The sequence below is a fragment of the Arctopsyche grandis genome, chromosome 3, assembly GCF_051622035.1.
Source record: "Arctopsyche grandis isolate Sample6627 chromosome 3, ASM5162203v2, whole genome shotgun sequence".
Taxonomy (NCBI): domain Eukaryota; kingdom Metazoa; phylum Arthropoda; class Insecta; order Trichoptera; family Hydropsychidae; genus Arctopsyche; species Arctopsyche grandis.
In genome coordinates this window covers 10810096-10831297 of record NC_135357.1, presented here as the reverse complement: position 1 = coordinate 10831297, position 21202 = coordinate 10810096, and the positions used below count along the sequence as shown (strand labels likewise).

General features: G+C 35.6%; 2 protein-coding genes across 4 annotated transcripts in view; one reads left to right on the top strand and one right to left on the bottom strand.

The window, feature by feature from the left end:
- The window catches only part of LOC143923080 (homeobox protein six1-like), a 29173-nt gene extending 23037 nt beyond the window's left edge, over positions 1–6136 (top strand). The window contains exons 7-8 of one of the 2 annotated variants that reach the window (XR_013261694.1): positions 1721–2463; positions 5556–6136. Coding sequence is in view for 1 of the 2 variants with exons in the window: in XM_077446583.1 (XP_077302709.1) it covers positions 1721–2015 (295 nt within the window). In the remaining variant the exon portion in view is untranslated. Of the gene's footprint in view, positions 1–1720; positions 4860–5555 lie in introns of those variants that run through there. The other variant, XM_077446583.1, reaches the window with a different exon arrangement.
- Positions 6137–10225: 4089 nt separating this feature from the next.
- Tbce (Tubulin-binding cofactor E) lies at positions 10226–13658 on the bottom strand. 2 transcript variants are annotated; one of them, XM_077446825.1, is made up of 8 exons: positions 13602–13646; positions 13247–13343; positions 13053–13162; positions 12794–12973; positions 12287–12707; positions 12079–12210; positions 11840–12002; positions 10226–11762 (listed from the first exon to the last, which is right to left on the bottom strand). In XM_077446825.1, the coding sequence occupies exons 1-8, from the start codon at positions 13625–13627 to the stop codon at positions 11425–11427; spliced, it is 1467 nt and encodes a 488-aa protein (XP_077302951.1). In that variant the 5' UTR covers positions 13628–13646; the 3' UTR covers positions 10226–11424. The 2 variants fall into 2 exon arrangements, with proteins under 2 accessions (XP_077302951.1, XP_077302950.1); XM_077446824.1 differs by having other exon boundaries at positions 13247–13658.
- Positions 13659–21202: the final 7544 nt, after the last annotated feature.

The following is a 21202-nucleotide window of genomic DNA, read 5'->3' as shown; positions in this document are numbered from 1 at the left end:
TTGCCCACAAAACATCATTCTATATTTTCAATTACTATTGTCAACCTTTTTTTGCTCCCTTGCAATAGTTATTGAACGAATTTTTGTGGGCAAAAGCAACTTGTCCGCTGATCTCTGGTGATGAGTCATCACTGATGACTAGAGGTAGGATAGTCACAGTGCTATCCATTGTTCCATTGTTGTAAATCCTTTGTAAAAAAGGTTCGGCAAACCTTTAACAATGCATTTACAACCTTTGAACAATACGCGGCACCTTCTGGGTCATCAGTGATGACTAAATATAGGCATTCGATGGATGCTTTTCAAATAACAATAGACCGCTCCATTAGTGCTTAAAACAAGACAGCAAAAAAGCATGGTTTTTCTAAGTAATTGACAATAGTGAACCTTTTTTGTGCGAAAAGCATATGTACATCAAACGCTGATCTTTGCTAATGACGCATGGATACGAAGCTTGGGCATTGAACAACAATTCTCCATAAAATCCAATGGATTCATAGAAGTATGGAGCGCTGTATGTATAAAAAACGGAATACGTGGTTGAAAATTATGGAAAGGGTTGTTGATATAATGGAACAGTTAAGATATTAAAATGGCAAGGGGCGGGTCACGTAGCTAGAAGAATGGACGAAAAAAGTGCTCGAGTGATACTCGCGAGAATGTAAAAAGATGGAAGAAAAGTCAAAAGGGAGATGAATGGATGAAGTTAGAAAAATGTGTGGGTTGAGATGGATAAGAGTTGATCAAAACTGAGACGAATTGAAGCAGTGGATGTCGAATGGCTGTAAATGATGATATGATATGATGATCAAATTGTTAGCACATATTTATTTATGTTACATACATATTTTACTTACATATATACCAGGAAGGCCCAACAGGTAAATCCCAAGGCGGTTTCCTGGCCAATTAAAAAGTCGCTGAATTACGAGATACTGAAAACTCAAAATTAACGATACATCTATGAATTTTAACTTGTGCATAAAATATATTGTAAATTAATCATACTCAAATAGTGGAGACATAGTAGATAGGAAGGTAGCCAATTTAATCGAGGAACCGTTTCAACAATTAAATCAGATAAATTGGCAAACTCTGATAGGAAACGATGGACCTGGAGTCACATATATCCAAATCTGATCAGCAGCATTGCAGATAATATACTCAGAATAAATTCCTTTTAATCGAGGTCAACTCACGGAATTGAACCCGGCGACCTCTCGATGCTATGTAAAAGCCCAACCACCGAGCCATACTGGCTAGTGTTAAATAAAAAGTTCAAAGGTGCAGTTTAATTTAAATACTTTAATAACCCCCCCCCCCCCCCCGAATTACTTACTTTCAAATGTAAGACATTCCGTTTGATGGTTTCAGTTTCAGGAAACTCTTCGTTTCTATACTTGAATACAATTTATCATCAATTTTGAATAAGATTAATAATTTTATGTTTATTACAGCTACATGCATATATATTTAATGAAACCAAAATTATTTAAATTGCATTTAATATTGAAGTTGAGATAAGTCGTAACATAGTAGAGATATTGGAAAATGTTTCTGGAAGGATTACTATGATGATCCTAGTACCCAGCCGACTAGACACGTATAGAAACGGAGAGTTCATTTAACGAGTATTGATGTGTCGTAGGGAGCCCTTATCCGTAGCTAATCTGTTACACCCAAGTACTTTGCATATTAATGATTTAATTTTCTTTCGCAGCGTTCCTGGCTCTGACAAGACTCACCTGGACTCCTCCAGCGACAGCGAGGGAGACTCCTTGCTGGTAGGAGGAAGCGGACGTCCTTTGCCGCCAACCTCTTACCAGCCTCAACCCCAACTTGACTTGGGGGCGCAAAGTGGCGGTGTAGGTGGATCCTCAGCGGAAGGGCGGCCGCCCTACGAAGGGCACCTGAGGTTGGACGCCCTAGGTGCCGCCTACACCCAGCAACTACACGGACTGCCGCCCTTGTACGACGCCCCTCTTCCCCATGACAGGGGCTATCATCACTTATGATGCTGGCCGGAGCCGATCAGCGACCGCAACGACAGATATTGAAACCGCTTCATGTGTCGCTGCTTGGATCCACAAACCCAGTGATGTTCGTGTGTGTATGTGTGTGTGTAAATGCTATCAGCTCACCGACAATTGTGTATACAGTGAAGACCATCGTCTTTCCTCAGGCACGAACTATACACTGTATAGTTTGAAATTTTGCAATTGCGATGTACTAAGAAAGTACACGGGGTAGAGTGTCTCGTAGTGTGAAGCGCGATTTGTGAGAAATTTACATAGGTTTCTCGCATAAGTTTGTAAACGGCAAACAATGAAGGGTAGGGAAGATGCTCCTTTCAATAAAATATCAAATTACAAGGAGCGAAATTTTAATACTTACACAGTAGCTAAAGCCGTTATTTCTTGTATGTTAATGGTTGATTTATACGAAATTCAATTAAATTGCCTCGTTATTTTGTAAAAAATTGAAAAAAAATGTATAGCGCAAGAGTTTTGTATTGTACTTAGCAGAGGTAGGCGTCGGCTGGATGCTTTTCAAATAACAATAGATCGCTCCATTAGTGTTTAAAGCAGGATAGCAAAAATGCACGGTTTTTCTAAGTAAGAAATTAACAATAGTGAACCATATTTTGTGCAAAAAACATCTTCCGAATGCCGATCTTTGGTACTTAGTGTTGTTTTGAGATTTAAAACTTTACCGACCGCGCTAATTTCGCGAAAACTTGCCCCAAAACCGCACGAACTTGCATCGAACAATCACTTATTAATAAATAACTAATTAAAATTAATCAAGTAAAAAAAAAAATCATCTGACGCTATTTTCTACAATTCAAAAAAATCAAATATACATATCATTATATTTTATAACTTTTATAATTCAAAACGTTTGCAGCGCCATTTATGTAGTTTAAATTCATATAATTTATATAATTTCTCCCAAAAATATGAAATAGTGTTTATATTTTATCATGAATTATTTTTTTATATGAGTTTACTGCTATCTCTTAATGAAATTTCGAAGTATATATAAAATCGTATGATTTTTGTCATCAGAAAACTTGTACGTATCTGATGACGCCACTATGGCGTCCGCGGTTGTATGAACGAAGCAACGGTAAGACACCAGCGGGGCGTCTGCGGTCGGTAAAGTGTTAAAAACTAACAAATTTTCATGTGTTTTATGATTTCTCAAGCGTTAAAACGAAATAAAAATACTGCACTGTACAAAATTGAACGGTTTTCGATAATTTAATGATTAAAATATTTATCTCTTTGCACCAATCAAATTAAAAATAATAAATCGTAATGCATCCACCCCAAAATTACAAAAAAAAGTATTGGATGATAAGTTCGTTCCCGATTTTTATGTTCACGTTTTTAACAGCAAGGGCGAAAACACAGCGATGAACGTGGCACATGGTTTTTTTTTTAGATAGTTTTAAACGTGCCTTGCACATATTAATGGAACACCCAGCACGCACCGTCCCAAAATGACCCCCTGGAGTGTTTTAGGTAAAATTGTATCCTTTCTTGACAGTGATCGATAACGGTGTATCCCATATTTGAAGAAATGTAGAAATGCACTTGTCGACGTTCCACGTACCACGTTCCGTGCTGTGTGTTTTCACCCTAAATGGGTACGAACTTATGTAATCATCTAATATTTTACATGTTTTCTCATGTAAAAGATAAACTACTCAGTTATGTATTTTTCTTTTGTGAGGTGTTAAAACCATAAATATATGTACAGAGAATAACATTATTCTATATATATGGTTAAAACACAAAAAGGTTTCGAAAATGATTTTTTTAGTTTTTTTACATACTTACTGCGACTGAAGATAATAAATTAAGATCTATCTCTCTTAAAATTTTAAATATTACGCTTCACATTAAATAACATTTTAAGTCATTTACTTAATGTAAAAGCATATATGAATTTCAATAAAGTATTGTACTCGGCTTTTATATCGATTCTATACCTTTTGTCAGTACATATGAAACATACTTTACACACCTAATTTTATGGTCACTCATATTAAAATTTGAGAATATAGACAAAGCCTCTTTAAACATAGCAATTAAAACTACGTATTGAACTTTCGACAAGAAGGTGAATGTTTATGTATTAAAATTTCATCCAAGTTCCTGCTTATACAAGTTTTTCTATGTATTTACGGCACACCTGTGCAAGTGCACGGATATAATTACGGACAAGTGCATTGATTATTTTCATACATAATAATCGACCAGTTGACCTTTTTACAAAATGTCTTCGTTTCGTGTTTGCAGTTTGCATGCGGAGCGTGTTCCACGGAGCAAAAATCCGGATCGCGAAAGGTATCCGGTTTCGATCCCACAAAATAGCGCATGCGCTCACGTGCGATCGGCCAATAAATTCAGGATTTAGATGACTGCCGAGAGATGAAAATTAATTCGCGAAATGTCATTTTGAGTCACACCATCCTACATACAAACACACCACTTTAATATAAACAAACACGATTGATCTCTACCGTCATCGAAAAGTAACGACGAGCTTCGAGAAGGTTGATTTAGACTGTTATAATAATAAATTTTGCTCTCAATCTGCCCCTGGCTTGTGCACGTCAGATAGTGTTCAATTTTAAATTTTACTTCGGACGCATCACGTACGTCCATCACGCATCGCGTGAAATCGATGTTCGATGGGGCAGAAAATATTTTTCCTTAAAAGGATGTTCTAGTATCGAATTACGCCACCATAATGCTGGTGGTGCCTTCCTCATGTCGACAAAAAAACCTTATAAATACGCTATACATTACGCATAGAAAGAGAGTGATGGACTCTTCAAAGTACACTCGAATAAAATAATTAATTAAAAAAATATATATTTCACTCTGTTGCAATATGTTTAGTGTCTGCACTGATATTTATAATACATTGTCTAGGTATAGAAACATAGCTGAAGACTATGTACATATGTATGGCGTGAGAGTCGCAAAATTATCAAAAAGAGACAGTACACATGTACCTTTATTCATATAAAACAGACATCGTATCGGGTGTGCTTTATTATTTTTTTTACCTAGAAAATGATATCCATAATCTATAGATTTTTCAAATTATAGTAACTAATAATTAGGTAGTTTGCTTCCTTAATAATTTTGGTGTCAGAAGTGGGATTAGATATCGTCTCAAAATTACATCAGCGCACCCGATGAAAAAGTAGCAGTCAAAATAATTTAAAGATGTGCTCAATTTGTGAAAGTAATCTAGTAATTAACTGAGATTGTATTGCTATGTTTTTTTAGCTGGAAAGATTAGAATTAATTCTAGCTATACTGTCGGTGAGTGACGAATTGTGAAGAACTTGACTCCCTGTAAAACAGCTCGGTGCGCTTTTTATGAATATATGAGCCGTTATATTTGAAGTGGCAGAAGTCCAATTTTAAGTTCCAAAAGTACCATTTCTGTTTGAATTAATTCACAAATTGTTATCACTAATTTTAATTCGATATAAATGAAGAAAAGTGGACTTATACCACTTTCAAATATAGCGGCTCGTATATTTAATTAATATTATATTCTATATTGTTCCATTTACGAAGGCTCCCCCCCCCCCACTCTACACATTGAACACGGTAGGATCCGAATAGTGGGGGTGGGCCTTCGCAAATAAGACGATTTTCTACTTATGCATTGTACGCACTAAGTTATCTATCGTGAGGGGATTGTCTTTCAAATGACTGACGATTCTGAAGAAGGCAATATTTAACAAATGTACTTAATTCGTTTGCGCGTATTTAACCCTTGGATAGCCGTTGGAGCATCATTTTAATGTTTAATCTGCATTGTATTCTCGTTTTTCTATACGCCTGTTGTATGTAGCAAGTTAAAATTGATCGCAATATTACATGCATTTGGTCGTCCAAAGGTTGGATATTTGATTTAAATATAGTAATTTATTACGTTGTATTTAAACATAATTAGTATTTAGTAATTTATGAGCGGAGCTTATGTACATAGTAAGCTTAAGCAGCTGATTGTCCTATGTATAATGAAATGTGATGCACAATTAATTATAATTTTACATTTTATGATGAACATATGTGAATAATAAAAACAATTTTTTTGGCCGATACTGTTGTTTTATTTATTATTGAATTGTGTAATGTGTAATATTTCGGGGTAGGTGGATTTTGAAGCCCTGCCTTTTTGAATTGTGACGTGGGGCGAAGGCAGAGGCGCCCAGCCCTCGTCAGGGGTCCATTCAGGCATAAACAAGGGCCCATTGAGCTCTTGTCCTGCCACAAAGAGGCATGTGATTGGGGGTCCATTGTTAACTATGGGGATTACAGACCATACGTGAAGGATGCTCGAAACGCGAAACATAACCAAACATCGAAATTAGGGCACTTTTTTTTCTGGCTGCAGTGATGAAATTCAATTATATTTCAACTTACATTTTAATTTTCACACATTGTAAGATGAGACTTTAAGTGGGCGTGGAGAAAAATCTAATCTGGGCGCTTCAAGTGGGGTCTCAATTTTAGGATATTTCTAAAGGTATTTAAGCAGTGACATTGCGGGGGATAAGTTAATTCTCAAGGGCTTACATAAGAATATTGCAGGTAAACAAACAAATATTGATTCTTTTTTTTTAGCTAGGACGCCTAATCTAAACCGTCGCAATCCTTGGCAAAACTCACCACCTGTAGGGTTTTCGGTGATATTTCATTCTTGTATTGACATACGTTTGAGAGTGATTCCCAAATTTGAAGAAATGTAAGAGAAACTTGTCGAAATAATAAGATCGTACGAATTAATAATACAATAAATTGCATCAATCAAAAATTTCTCAGAAACAAAGTCTCTCGAAGTTAGGAGTCCCAGTATACCGGGTTTGTCACGGTTTCAAGCTTCTCATCCCGGTGTCCCGAAGGGACCTTTCGGGACAGCCAAATGTCCCGGTTTTCGATAGCTGCTTATTGAGTTTTCATTGTTCAGAAATACCGACCTCTCGCAGTTATGAAACTGCAAAATAAATGCACGAATCTCAATCTCACCGTAGATCCACATCCATGGTTAAAAAAGCAATAAAAGCGAGATTAAAAAATCCATTTTTATTTTCAATCTTTTTTGGTAATATGTAGTTAATTTCATTTAATATTAAAATAACTAAATAAACTGGAAAAAAAGAAAGGAAATACTAGTTTATAAAGGAAGAATCTTAAATTTAATTTACTAAGTTTAAGCTTTTTACAAAGTTTTTTTTATCATTCTTGTAATACCTGTGCCTGGGGGGGGAGGGGGGATTAAATTAAAATATCCTGGTTTGGATATCAATAAATCTGGCAGCCCTACTCGAAGTGTCTCTAGCTACGACAAATGCCTTAGCCGGATACCTCACGATACCTAGACTTGTTTGCAGACAAATCTGTAGGTTTGGTCATTGACCATCATATTGTGTACTAAGGTGAGGTTTTCTGGTGAACTTTTCTGATAAGTAAGTGAACATAAATTTATGTTAAGGTAACCATTTTACATGTTTTTAGATTATGTGACAAAATCAAGACATTTTTTTTCAAAAGAATGTTTCAAAATCCTTAAATTATCAAAAACATTAATGAACATAAAAAATCACGAATGCAAATTTATGAAAATAAAAAAAAAGATTTCAATATTTATAAACGGTAAACGGATTATTTCGCAAATTGCAATCGCGCACATGATTATCGTCGCCACGAAAATCGCGAATATGGAAATATCCACTCGAGTTCTCGTTATTAGTATGATGGTTTGCGTCGTAATTCTCAATGGGTGGAATTTTCGGGTGCCAGATATTCCGTGATCGAGATTTGAGTGACTAATCATCAAACCTTTATAAACAGGCCCTTCATAAGGATTCCGCCAGGACAGATAACCAAAAAAAACAGTATTGTACTGGTAAAATTAGCAAAAATTGTCTCTGTAGTATGTACATAGATATATGGACACAATAAATTGTCACATTATTTATAAATTAAATAGCAGTTGAAGATATTGGAAGTTCGACATAAATTCATTCAAAATCAATGAAAAATGAAGGGTTCAAATTATCTGGAATTTATGACAGTAGAATGAATCAAATGGGAAGTGTAGCAGCCGTGGATGTTCAGAACTATCTTGATTATAGATTTATATAGAGGGGTAACAAAGATTGTATTGTTAATATTCTTTTTTTTATATATCGTGAAATTTATTTTGGGGACCATCCGGCATGTGCGCTTATAGGGTTATAATTCACTGTGTTATCTTGATCTTGACGAGATACCTCTCGGGACATCCCCTTAACGTTTTTGTATCGTTTATTGTAATTCTAATCACAATGTCGGCGTATTGTCCACATTTTATCGTAGAAAGGTATAGAATTTTCGCAAAATTAGTGAAAAAAGTGAACTATTATACGCATGTGAAAATAATATATAAAAGAAATGAGTGCATTAAAAAATAGGGTGATTGCACGTGTTAACATGGCGAAATGCTTAATAAGATGAATTATTACAAACCACTCAAACGTGACATTACATTTTGGTCAGTGCAACCCCTCTATAAATGTATACATTGTGGGGAGTTTACAGACTTCATTAATTGTATACCTTGTTTAGGGTGGTTAAAATCATGTTTTTTTTTTTACTTTTACTCGTTAAGGATAATGGTATCTTTTGTTTTGCGTTTCCAAGCAACGTTTTCCCCAGCTGAAAGATACACTGCAGGTGTGCTAAATCTCCGGAACAATTTCACGGTAACTTTGATTAATTTTAATACAATAAGTTACCTCCACAAATATGTACATATTTATATATTAATAGTGGTTTTACCCGGCTTCACTCGGTATTTATAATATAAACATTTTAAACATGGTCAATCTTATAGTGTAACATTCATTTGTTTTTTTAGTTAATTTAATTCAATCGAAAAAAATAATATTTAATGACAGGCAATGGCTACATCAACACTACCGATATTTGCGAATTTTTCCATAACCAGTTCCTAAATAGCAACCACAGGTTGCAATATGGGAACTGGATATGGAAAATTCGAGAATATCTGGTGTAGATATCGGTAGTGTGGACGTAGCCAATCAAAAATGAATGGTTTTTGTTATATATAAGTGAACCCGAACTGAAAAAATAATCCTGATCCGGAACTGAAACAGGAATCCGTATCCGGAACTGAAAAAGGAATCCGGAACCGGAACTGAAAAACGAATCGTGATCCGGAACTGAAACAGGAATCTGGTGCCGGAACTGAAACAAGATTCCAGATCCGGAACTGAAAAAGTAATCGGGATCCGGAACCGTAAAAGGAATCGAAATCGAAATCGATATCGATATCGTCTTAAGAGATAATTTGCTTTTTTCGATAACGTCACTGATTCTACGAACCAAAACTTACATACATATGTGCATACAAAGTCTCTTTTGAAATTATATACCAGAACAGAAATTACGAAAAGGAACTGAAAAATGAATCGGGGTCCAGGAACTGAAAAACGAAACAGGAGCCAGAACTGAAAAAAGAATCTAGAACCGGAACTGAAAAAGGAATCCGGATCCGAACCTGAAACAGGAATCCGGATCTGAAACAGAAATCGAGAACCGGAAGTGAAAAACGAATCTGGATCTGGAATTGAAAAACGAATCTGGACCTGGAACTGAAAACGGAATTGTTCGATGACGTCACGGATTTTACGAACCAACCATTAGTTGCATACAAAGTCTCTTTCAAAATTATATATTAGATATATCATCCATTGAGTTAAAACATTACACCAACTTAGGGAATGGAAGTAATTAAATTTGAATGTAGGACATGTATGAATATGGAAATATTTATCCAATAGTTCTTAGACATTGAAAAATGATTCAACCGATATAAGTATTATTTCGACATCCGCAATTTCATTAATCTTTTCTGAGGCATGCTTGCAAAAGCAAAGTTATGGTACATATGGGAAAAATACAAGAGGTTACTTGTTATTATTTGCTTTTACATTGTACGACTAACGTAAAGTCATGACTAGTGTTAGTTTCATATGTATGTATGTGTATCTTATTCAGAATTAATAATAAAAGAAATGGAATATAAAAATGAGAATATAAGGTTGAATACACCTTACAGGATGGTACTACCATTTTTACGTTCGTTTAATTTGACTAATGAAGCGGTAAATAAAATAAAGGTCGATGCTTGGTACTGTAGATGTATTGTGGAGTATTATTTTCTACAAAAATATCTTAAAACATACATACATATATTCACCAATAGTAATCCTTATAAATATATGTATTCTATAACAAAAAAAACGAAATCGTACTGATCGAAATATATTTTCATTGAATCGTTTCATTGAATTTTTCACTGAATCGTGAAAAATAAACAAATAAAACCTTTTTAACAAATTTGTTGTTTATGTGTTAGAAAATTATTGCTTACCTTATAATGCATTTGTAATTGTGCATCTTATTATCATGATATAGAACTTTAAGGTTAGAAAATTTAAATGAACAAGTAAAATTGCTCAATTATATGTATGTAGTCTTGTCAACATATAATTCAACAATAATACTTTATATAAATGTAAATGATAATAGAAGTTTGCCAGCTCCCAAGTAAACACGTTTACTGAATTAAATTTTAGAAGGAATTTAATAGAAAAAACAAAAATTGTTTATTCATTTTTATTTATAAAAAAAATACAAAATTATTCAAATGCAAATTTAAATTAAGAAAGGCTACGCAAATATTATATTATAGTAAATAAATAAAGGAAAAATCGAAATTAGTGTGGCATATCTGCAAAAAGATGCAAATTATATATGAAGATGGTTAAATTGCTAGAATAGTTTTGAGTTCAATCTCAAGACCAAATTAATACTTAAAGGTAATATATACTAGGAAATTTTCAATGAGTTCTTGCATTAGTAAATCATTTATATTTTGTGCTGTATAATTTAGATAAATAAACTAAACAATTAATCTAATTCAAATGAAGACATTTGTACATGAAACAATTTTCTAGAATACTATTTAATGATGTCGTCACCACACGGATTTTAAAGACAATCAACAATACGATAAATTGTATATTATGTTCGAGTATTACATATACAAATATATGCATGTATCATATACGAACACAATACTTTTCTTGTTTCAGAAATATTATTACGACTGTATATATAAAAGTTACTATGCAATATAAAATATATTTGTATAATTAATAATAAATGCTATCAGTCGAATGAATTCCAAATCACAGCATTCCCTGTTAAACAGGCACACAATAATATCTCTGGACAATGCAAACATTACAAATCTTCAATATATATGTATATAAATATGATGGCGGGGATTACGAAGGCAAATTATAATAAATATTAATCACCATCTGATTATGATTGTATCACCATCTCCGACAGAATAAAAGTCCAGCTCTTTCATTTGATTAGCTAGATGTATCAAAACATCTTTTTGACTTGTATTATTTTGTTGTAAGCAGTACAGAGATGGTGATGTTGAAGTTTTTGCTTCTTTGATCTTCAACGAGAAAAGTCGACGCGTCAGAGCAATTAGTTTTTGCACACTCATGGTAATCGATACTTTCTTTTTTATTATTATTCCGGTAACTTCATCCTTCAGAACTATTTCAATTAACTTGGTGCTGATAGCCCAATTGTTCTTTTTTGCAGCTAATAAATTATCATCGGGTAGACCATACTCTGAAAAAAAATCTCATTAATTTAGAAATAAATTTAAAAAATAGTCAGATAGTTTGAAAATATGGTTTGTAAATTACTTTGAATAAGTTGATCAAATCTAGAGTGAAACAAAGCAAATTCTAAAATTTTTCGTTCTTCGAGGGATTCACTACATTGCTTCCATAGCAATCCATGCTTTTTCAGATAATCATATTCAGCACCTCGTCTTATTTCTCTATTGACTTCTGAACCATTCAACTCCTGAGGACCATTCAATAGAAATTAGATTAAGCAAATTTAATCAACAAGCAAAATTAAAAAAAAAAAGGATATTTACTTTTAGAGTTTCAATCCTCGCAATTATCATTTGTGAACATGTGTCATAGTTGTCGTTAGAAAGCAGTGGATTTTTGGTAACATACAGTTTATTTAGACACCTCAATTTGTTCAATTCACTGATTGATCTCCACTGTAATATAATATTACAAACATTAATCTGTACAATGATAAAAATACACGATTTGTTAACAAAAATGTATGCTTACATCATTAATTTCGTTTTGTTTAAGATACAAATTTTCAAGGCTGGTGAATAAGTTTAGCTTTTCGCCTCGAAATTTATCATCAAAGGTGACAGTTTTTATATTGCAATCATTGAGACTCAAATCTTTTAAATTGTTCAATGTTCCCAATTTTAAAATTTCTACCCAACTTTCTAAAGGGTTACCGTCGAGAACCAGAGTGGTTAAATTCTCCGAAAAAATAAAGGATGAAGAAATTGTAATTTTTTCAATCCTATTATAGGCCAGAATTAATTCACAAATACGACTCCAGATTCTCGATATTCTATCGATATCTTCCCATTCAATATCGCAATGTGTTAAAGATAATTTTTGTAGATTTGGAAAGTATTCGGAGAGTCTGTCTGCTTCTTCATCCGTTGATGGAGTCACTAACCTGTTCTTACTAAAAAATAAATAAACTTTTAAGAAATCAGATACACAATAATTACTTATACAATTAAAATAATTACGAAGTATTTTTATTCAAACCTTAAATCTAAATTGTGTAAATGTGGTAATTGAGATGCAATATCAGCAACTGAATTCCAATTACTCAACAAATTTTTTGAAATATCTAAGCTTTTCAAAGCGGGACACAAGACGGCGAGGTTTCCCGCAGTCCAAATACATTTATCAGAAATGCAAGCTTCCTGAAGTATATCGAGAGACCTTAAATGAAAGAACAAATTACATAGTAACTAAAATTATATTTACAATTAAATAAAATATATGTAAATAAAAAGCTCACCCTTGTTTCTCCTGCACAGAATCGAATCCTACCATTTCTATAAAAGGCACTTTAATTTTCCTCTTCCATTCATCGATGACGGCCTTGTACAAAGCGGCTGTAGATTCGTCCTGTTAACACAAATACCATCCCAATTACAACGATTCGATAATTTATCACTAGGCCGAGAAACACACGAAGAAAGAAATCTATACCTCTTGTTCTCCATAGTATTGTTGAATGGCAGCAGCGCAGGTGGTGACGGGGTCGAGCTTGTGAGGCCGCAAAAGGGAGGCGCAATCGGGGGCGGCGCTGCGGCAGTGGAAGTATCGGAATCCTTCGACGCAGCCATCGTGACGGCCGCGACCGGCTTCGTCCCACTCGAGGCCGCACCAAAGGCCCGTCCGCCCCCGCACTTCACCCACCCATCTCACGGTGGCCAAAGAGCCGGAAGATCGGACGCGCGCTCCGACTCCACACCATTCGGCCAAATCCACGCCGGCTGTCGCTCCCGTCGTCCCCGCCACCCCTGCCACCCCCGCCGCCCCCACCGTCTCGTCTCCTGCGCACACTTCTGTCACGCCGCACCGCACCATCACGCACAACCGTCACACTGACAGGTGTGGCAATAGCGCACGGAGTTTCGGCCATTAGCTAATCAGCTCGCACAATCAATTAAAATATTTTATAGGGAAAAGAGCACAGACAGTGGTTTCACTCTAATGGTTTCCATGGGTTTCTGGAAACCCGATGTTAAAAATCAAAAGTTTCCGGAAACCCGTTATTCATATAATTTTTGTCAAAAATTATACAAATCTTAAAAATTTAATGAACTTTCATGTAATAATACCTTGGACGAAATCGAAATGTATATATGTATATGTAGGAATCTCGTCATCGTCATCGTCATCGAAACATTCGAGAATATTCCACAACAACAAACCACATTCCTTGCAGAACTCACCACACGTACACAACACGTGCACTTCTTGGAATCAATCGCCAGTTCCTTCGAGAATGATCCACCCTTCACACTCGAGCGGAACGAAACCCAGACGACGCACACCTGCAGCCATTATATTAAACTCAAGCGGAACGCCCCTACCAGTCGAGTGGAACCAAAACGGTCGAAACACGCCGCCACCATTAAACTACATCGAGCGGAACGGCGCCAATCGTTCCAGAAAAGTCCACCCCATCGACAAAAGCAAATTCCTCGCTTACGCATCAACAACCACCACCATCGGTCAGGTGATTCCAGAAACACTATAAAAGGAGGTACAACCCAAACAACGCCAGTCGACCCACAGCAGCAAGCGTCGACACACAGCAGCAGACCAGTCGACATCCAGCTCCTGACCTGCCACCACTATACTACGCGGACTTGGAAGATCAATCAGCCGAACGAGCCAGCAACACACTGCCGTATCCAGAGACCTTCCGAACATAGCCGAAAAACGAGCCAACAACACACTGCCGCATCCAGAGACCTTCTGAACATAAACGAATGCCGAGTCAGCGACACTCTACCATATCCAGAGACCGCTGAACGCCATACTTTTGCCCAAATACAATACCTTTGTACAACCATAGGCAAACAATAAAACTTTATAAAACAAGCACAACAGTGTTTCGTTAGGCTGGGATATGGTCAACATACATGTACCCCGCCTACATATATATATATATATATATATATATATATATATATATTTTATTTTTTTTAAATAATTTTTTTGAAAAAACATTTGGAAACCCATTTTTGCAAAATTGGGGTGACACCACTGATGTACAGGGACGTCATTTGGGGGTCTAAAGGAAAGCATTTGCCCTCCTCCCAGATTAACTCAGACCAAGGATATTATTTGAAATACTATGAAGCTAGAATCGATTATTCGTTATTAATAGTTTAACCAACAAGTTCAAACTTTTTGCAGGCTAGCAGTAACGGTTTAGCAATTGGTCGCTCTAGATCGGTCACACGTGATCACCCGTCACAGTAAAACTGGTCTGGAGAAAACTGGTCACACCCTAAAACTGGTCACACCCGAAAATTGGTCACGATAAAACTGGTTACACCCAAAAATTCAACCAATTTTTAATTTTTGGGTGTGACCAGTTTTCTCATGACCAGTTTTAGGGTGTGACTAGTTTTCTCATGACCAGTTTTAGTGTGACGAGTGATCACCGATCTAGAGCGACCGGTTGTCCTGTGACCGGTTCACATTTGATTAGTAATCACCGAACCAGCAGTAGTTGCAATAAGCTTACATATGTCGAACAGAAGCTTTTTAAAAAAAAATGGTTTTATAAAAAATAATTATGTACAATCGGTTCAGTGATGATTCACAGTGATGAACTCCATCAATCGAAATATTGTACCATTGAGATTTCTAGTGCCAGATATTCTGTATTTACATCGAAATTTGAGCAATAATCCATTAACTGTACACACTCGCTCATACTAACTTATGTCCCCTCCCATGCAAAAAGTTGAAATCATATACCTGAGAATAATAATCTGAAGTTGCTTCAATCTGTTTGTAAATAAACGTACAACTCTAATCAGGTCCCATTCCATCAGTTCATGCAGCCTTTCAGCGGAAAACTTATAGTGAATTAATTCCATTGATTTGGCATTTCTTACCAAATCGTAAAATTTTTCCAGTTTAATTAATATTTATTTTAAATGACAATCTGCATTTAAATAACATTTTCAAAATTTGTAATTAATTTAGATTTTTTTTAAATTTATTTTAACATTTTCAAGATATTGGAATATTGTACGTATTTCATATAATTTTAATTAATACGTGAATTTGTATTCGATACACAGATGACGCTATAATATGATAATCAGGGCTGTGGAATGGTGGAGTAGTAACATTTTGGCTAGTGTCGAAGTCATTTTAAATTTAATTCCATGCTTTAATTGAATACATATATTTTTAATAACTGTAAATTGAATTACTACGAATGACTTAAAAATACCCAAAATAAGGAGATCTGAGGCTGAGTGTTTCCATATTTGTATTTCTCATGTTCAGATCAAATTAAGGAGAGGCTTCGTGTTTGATAAATTCGTTACGCCAAATGCGTATATTTTATTAGTATCATTAGGACAGGGCATGTCTCCCTCCCCTTATCTCTTGAAAAACTAAAATGTCGTCCCTGAGTATGCAAATACTCAAAACATTGAAAGAAAAATGTTAATCTTGTACATAAATTAGTTTACTATATATTAATACGGTAATTGGATTATTAGGCACATTGCCATCGTTCAAAAGACAACTTTTGCCATGGAAATCGCGAATACGAAATATTTACGAAAAATCAAAAGTTCTGGAAAAAATAATATACACTCAATTTGTATTTTGCACTGGACATTCCACGACCCAACAACTAACAATACTAACTGAACACGTGACGAAGAACTTTAATATGAAGAGAAGTACCGGAATGGTATGTCTCGACATAGAAAAGGCCTTCGACACGGTTTGGCACGATGGACTCATTCATAAGCTTAACAAAATACCAAACTACCTAATTCTCATCATCAAATCGTACTTAACTCGTAGAAAGCTAGTGGTTAGCGTAAATAATGAATTATCGTCTCCAAAAATAATCACAGCTGGCGTTCCGCAGGGGAGCTTGCTTGGCCCACTCTTGTTCTCCATATATATAAATGACATACCTATTCCAAAAAACTGTCACATAGCCCTATATGCAGATGATACAGCTTGCTTCACAAGTAGCAAAAAACCAGACACTATTCTTAAAAATCTTGAATTTGCAATTAAAACAATGACTGAACACTTCACTAAGTGGAAAATTCAAATTAATCAAACCAAAACAGACGCCATATTCTTTAGTGTTAGAAAACATAAGCCAAGTTCAGATCTGAAAATCCCCTCTGGAGAACGTCTGAAATGGCAGTCAGTAATAAAATATTTAGGAGTAACGTTTGATAAAAGAATGAGATGGGCACCTCACATTGAGGCAGCGAAATGCAAGGCGATGCGGGGTATATCCTCAATATATCCAATATTTAATCGCCATAGTTCTTTATCAACGCTAAATAAAATAAAATTATATCGCGCGCTCATATTATCATTATTAACCTATGCTTCACCTGTATGGAATAACGCCTCGAATACTAGCAGTGGCGGCTCGTATTCGAGAATTCATAGAGGGGTGGCTGCAGAGATTAATCGGGGTGTAATAGCTCGTTGACCATACCGGTGATCAAATGCAGACAAAAATAGCATGCATATGTACTATACTGGGAGGTCTGTAGCCTTGCAGCCCATATGGACGGCAAAAATAGCATGCATTTGTACCATACTGGGAGGGTTGTAGCCCCGCAGCCCATATAGACGAGCCGCCACTGAATACTAACCTTTCCAAGCTCCAAGTAATACAAAATAAATCCCTAAAAATAATTTATAATACACCCATATATACTAACCTGAAAAAACTGCATGCCATATATAATATTCCGTTTGTTACAGACATTACTAACAAACTAACCAGTAGATTCTATGACAGAATCACTAATAACCATACTAACACACTTGTGAAGAGTCTCGGTGATTATAACAAAATGTCTATACCCTTCAGGTATAAACACAGATTACCTAAACACAATCTGCTTTAGGTCATCGACTTTAGAGAGTCTTTAATTAATATTATGTATTATGTAAAGGTGAAGAAAATAATATGTGGTTGATTTGCTTCTTCACCCTTATAGTCTTTCTTTTTCTTTTTTACTTTATCTGTATCTTTTTCTTTATCTGTTTCTTTTCTTTTTTTTAAAATCTTGATGTTTTTGTAATTTTACTTTTTTATATCACCATGTGGTGCTCACTGTAAATGGAATATTATATTTTTATTTATGTTTATTATTATTTTTTGTCTCATTATACAACTTTCTTTTTATATTTTATTCTGTATGTGTGCCTATTTAAATAAAATAAAATAGATGTATTATGAACATTTATAAGGATTGTAAATAGGTTTTTGAGCCTTTTTCCTATTATGCTGTAGATTAACATTAGAATAATATAATACTATGATTACTAACCAAATTAAATTAAATTGTAAAATAGAAAATGATCAGTAGATCAGTAGCTATTAAAATAGATATAAGATGTATTGTGAACATAATTTCGTAATAATAAAAAGCATTTAAAAATAAAAATAAAATATTTGGCACTCGAGTTCTCGTTAGTTATAGTTATCGTTAATATGATGGACTTTTCGACTACCAGATGTTCTGTTATAGAGATTTTAGTGACTTTTGGACGAGCGCTTTCTGGGCAATAATTATCGAACCGTATGTAAGCATAATTAATCCATAACATACGTATGCATAATTAATCCAATGGAAAACAGTCAGTGTTTTTTTTAACGATTTCAAAGCCCTGATAATATTACACGCGAGATAGCCAGAAGTGTCGCGGTTTTGTTATGATGATAACACATCACTATCCCTCGCGGTCAAAATATAGCACACAACCGAGATAAAGCTCGAATTATCAATCGCAGAAATGCAACCGAGCCGAGAGGTGTCTGTAATCGGCCGAGGGGGATGCAAAACGTTCCGAAATCGCATTCGGAAAGGGCGAGTCGGAACAAAGGGGAAGGGCAGGAAGAGGGTTGGCAGCCGTGAGCGTGCGTATTCGTACGACGATGGGGGGGAGGTGGATGTGTGCGAGCGAAGTGCGGTGGTGTAGGAGCCGAGTGGTGTATGTGAGTGGTGAGTGGTGAGTGGTGAGTGGTGAGTGGTGTGAGTAGTGAGTAGTGTGGGTAGTGTGGGAGTCCCGGGCCGGCGGGTGCGGACGGCGCCGCATGTGGATGTCCGCCCACAGCCGCCGCCCCCTCGCTGGGACTGCCTGACAGCCTGACAGCCTGACCGCCGCCTCGGCCGCCGCCCCTCGGCTCAGCGCCCCTCTTCCTCGCCCCGCCCGCCCCGCACCGCACCGCACTGCACCCCGTCAACATGAGGTGAGTCGCCACTCGGCACGGCACCTGTCTGCCCCGCCCCCGCCCACCCCACCCCGCTACACCCGACGCCCCGCCGCCCCCTCCGACGGGTCGTTGGCGCCCCCTCGAGCGAGCGCCCTGGAGCACCCTGGCGCCCCCTCGGAGTCCGGCCGCCCCCGTCGAGTGCGCCGGCGCCGGCGCTCGTCCTGCCGAAGCTGCTTATAAACAAATGGCAGGTCGACTGGCAGGCGAGGGGCGCCCCCTCCCCCCTCCCCCCTCTGCCGACCCTTCGCCCTCCGCCCCTCCTCCCTCCCTCTCGACTTTCATTCATCAAATGCGATCGAGATGCGAGCTCTACCTGTGCGTTGACGTTCGATCTGTCATTTGTTTTGTTTTATTCTAATTTTAAATGCACAACATGTCCCGAACTTAACAATCCGAAAAACAACCATAACGCTTTCTTTTGTTGTGCGCGCACGATTGTTTCGAACGCCTGGACTCGGTTCTGCGCAATGGAACCAAATCAAACGATACGAATTATTGTCATTCTTATATATAAAACTGAAACGGCGTATGTAATTCGTTTCTGATTGGCTGTCATCAAAGTCGTTTCTGATTGGTCAAAGACGCTTGTGATTGGTCGGTCGTTTTTTTCGATTCAAACAAATTTAATAAAAAAACAAATGAAGATTTTTTTCACGGTTTTCATTTCATTTCATTCCATAAAAATGTTTCAATTATTACTCAAATATAGAATCGAATTGTATATTGTTTATAATAATATGTTTAGTATCGAATTTGTTTGTATACATTATGCGGATGTATATAGTTCTGCCGGAAAGATAATGTTTTAAAATAATTTCCTGAGGCAAATATACGATATGAATATTGAATCATCGTCGAACACTATTGATATGAAATGCTTCCTTTTTGCAGAACTGTTTCCGTTTTATATACAAATAATAATAAATATAATTATGTATAGTAACCACAAAGTTTTTAAATCATTTTGTGAGTTGGATCTATTTCGATAAATTATCTGACCTGCGTTTTGGGCGTGCAGCATATGGATGAGGCTCTGAAAAACAAAAAAGAAAGAAATAAATCAAGTCAAAAAAATGAATTTTATTTACAAAACAAACAATCTCCGGTATCTGAGGTTCGAAGACAAGAGTCTTCCCACCTACTACTTTTTACAAAAAAGCTTTATTTATTGGCATTTTATGACGACTGTAATAAAGCATTGTACAAATTCTAACAAAAAATAATTCCTCAAATAATTTTTTAACATTTGTATTATTCCGACTTTTTGAGACTCAATTTTTTTCACATCCAGAGTAGCCCAGCCTACATACAATTTTAAATAACAAAATTAATATTAACCTTATTATATAGGTTATCTCATTAATTTAAATTTTTAATTATATACACTAACTCCATTAGGGGGAATTATGTCTATGTGTATTGTCTAGAAGTAAATAATATATAGAGAGAAAATTGTTAAAGCTAGAACTTTCGTTTTGAATTAATTAGAAAAAAAAAACATATATTAATTTGAAATTAAAAATAAATTATATTCAACTTATTGAATCTCAAATTTAGAAAACTCTCACTGTATGTGTATTTCTACAATAAAATGTAGTGTTATGATGTGAACTTTAATATTATGAATTTCCAACTGATTGTATTCATAAGAAAAGCTTTAAACGAAATGAAAATAAAAAGAAAAATTTCTACCTAGAAAAGAAAAATAATGTGTATGATATGGAGAAAGTTGGTTGGTGTAAACAAATTGGTATATCTATGTAATTTTAATACCAAAGAATAATCAACGATGTGAATATTGAACATATTAATTTTCAATTAGTTATTGATCTTAAGAAAAATCTGTATATTGTCAGACAAGTGACGTTTATGTAGACTAATCGAAAGTTACAAAATAAACAAAACATGTAGCAGTGAATATAAACGTATTGAATCAACGCACATAAACACAGAGTTCAAATTAATTGCACAAGTTGTAGACAACAAAGAGCGTTATATTTAAATATCATCAAATCCGTTGTATACATCAACATCGGACTTGTATATATCAACATTGTATTTCTTTGCCAAAGTCTCATTTAGTATGTAGAATTTAACATGTATATCGTTTCCATCAAGTTTTATTCAATGTCAGTTTCTAA

What these genes read in the sequence shown, in the direction of transcription:
- Tbce (XM_077446824.1), bottom strand. Translation starts at nt 13,627, where the DNA reads ATGGTGCGGTGCGGCGTGACAGAAGTGTGCGCAGGAGACGAGACGGTG. An exon ending in AATACTATGGAGAACAAGAG is followed by an intron (nt 13,163 to 13,246) that starts GTATAGATTTCT and finishes TTGTGTTAACAG; the next exon opens with GACGAATCTACAGCCGCTTT. An exon ending in CGAGGATTGAAACTCTAAAA is followed by an intron (nt 12,003 to 12,078) that starts GTAAATATCCTT and finishes AATGGTCCTCAG; the next exon opens with GAGTTGAATGGTTCAGAAGT.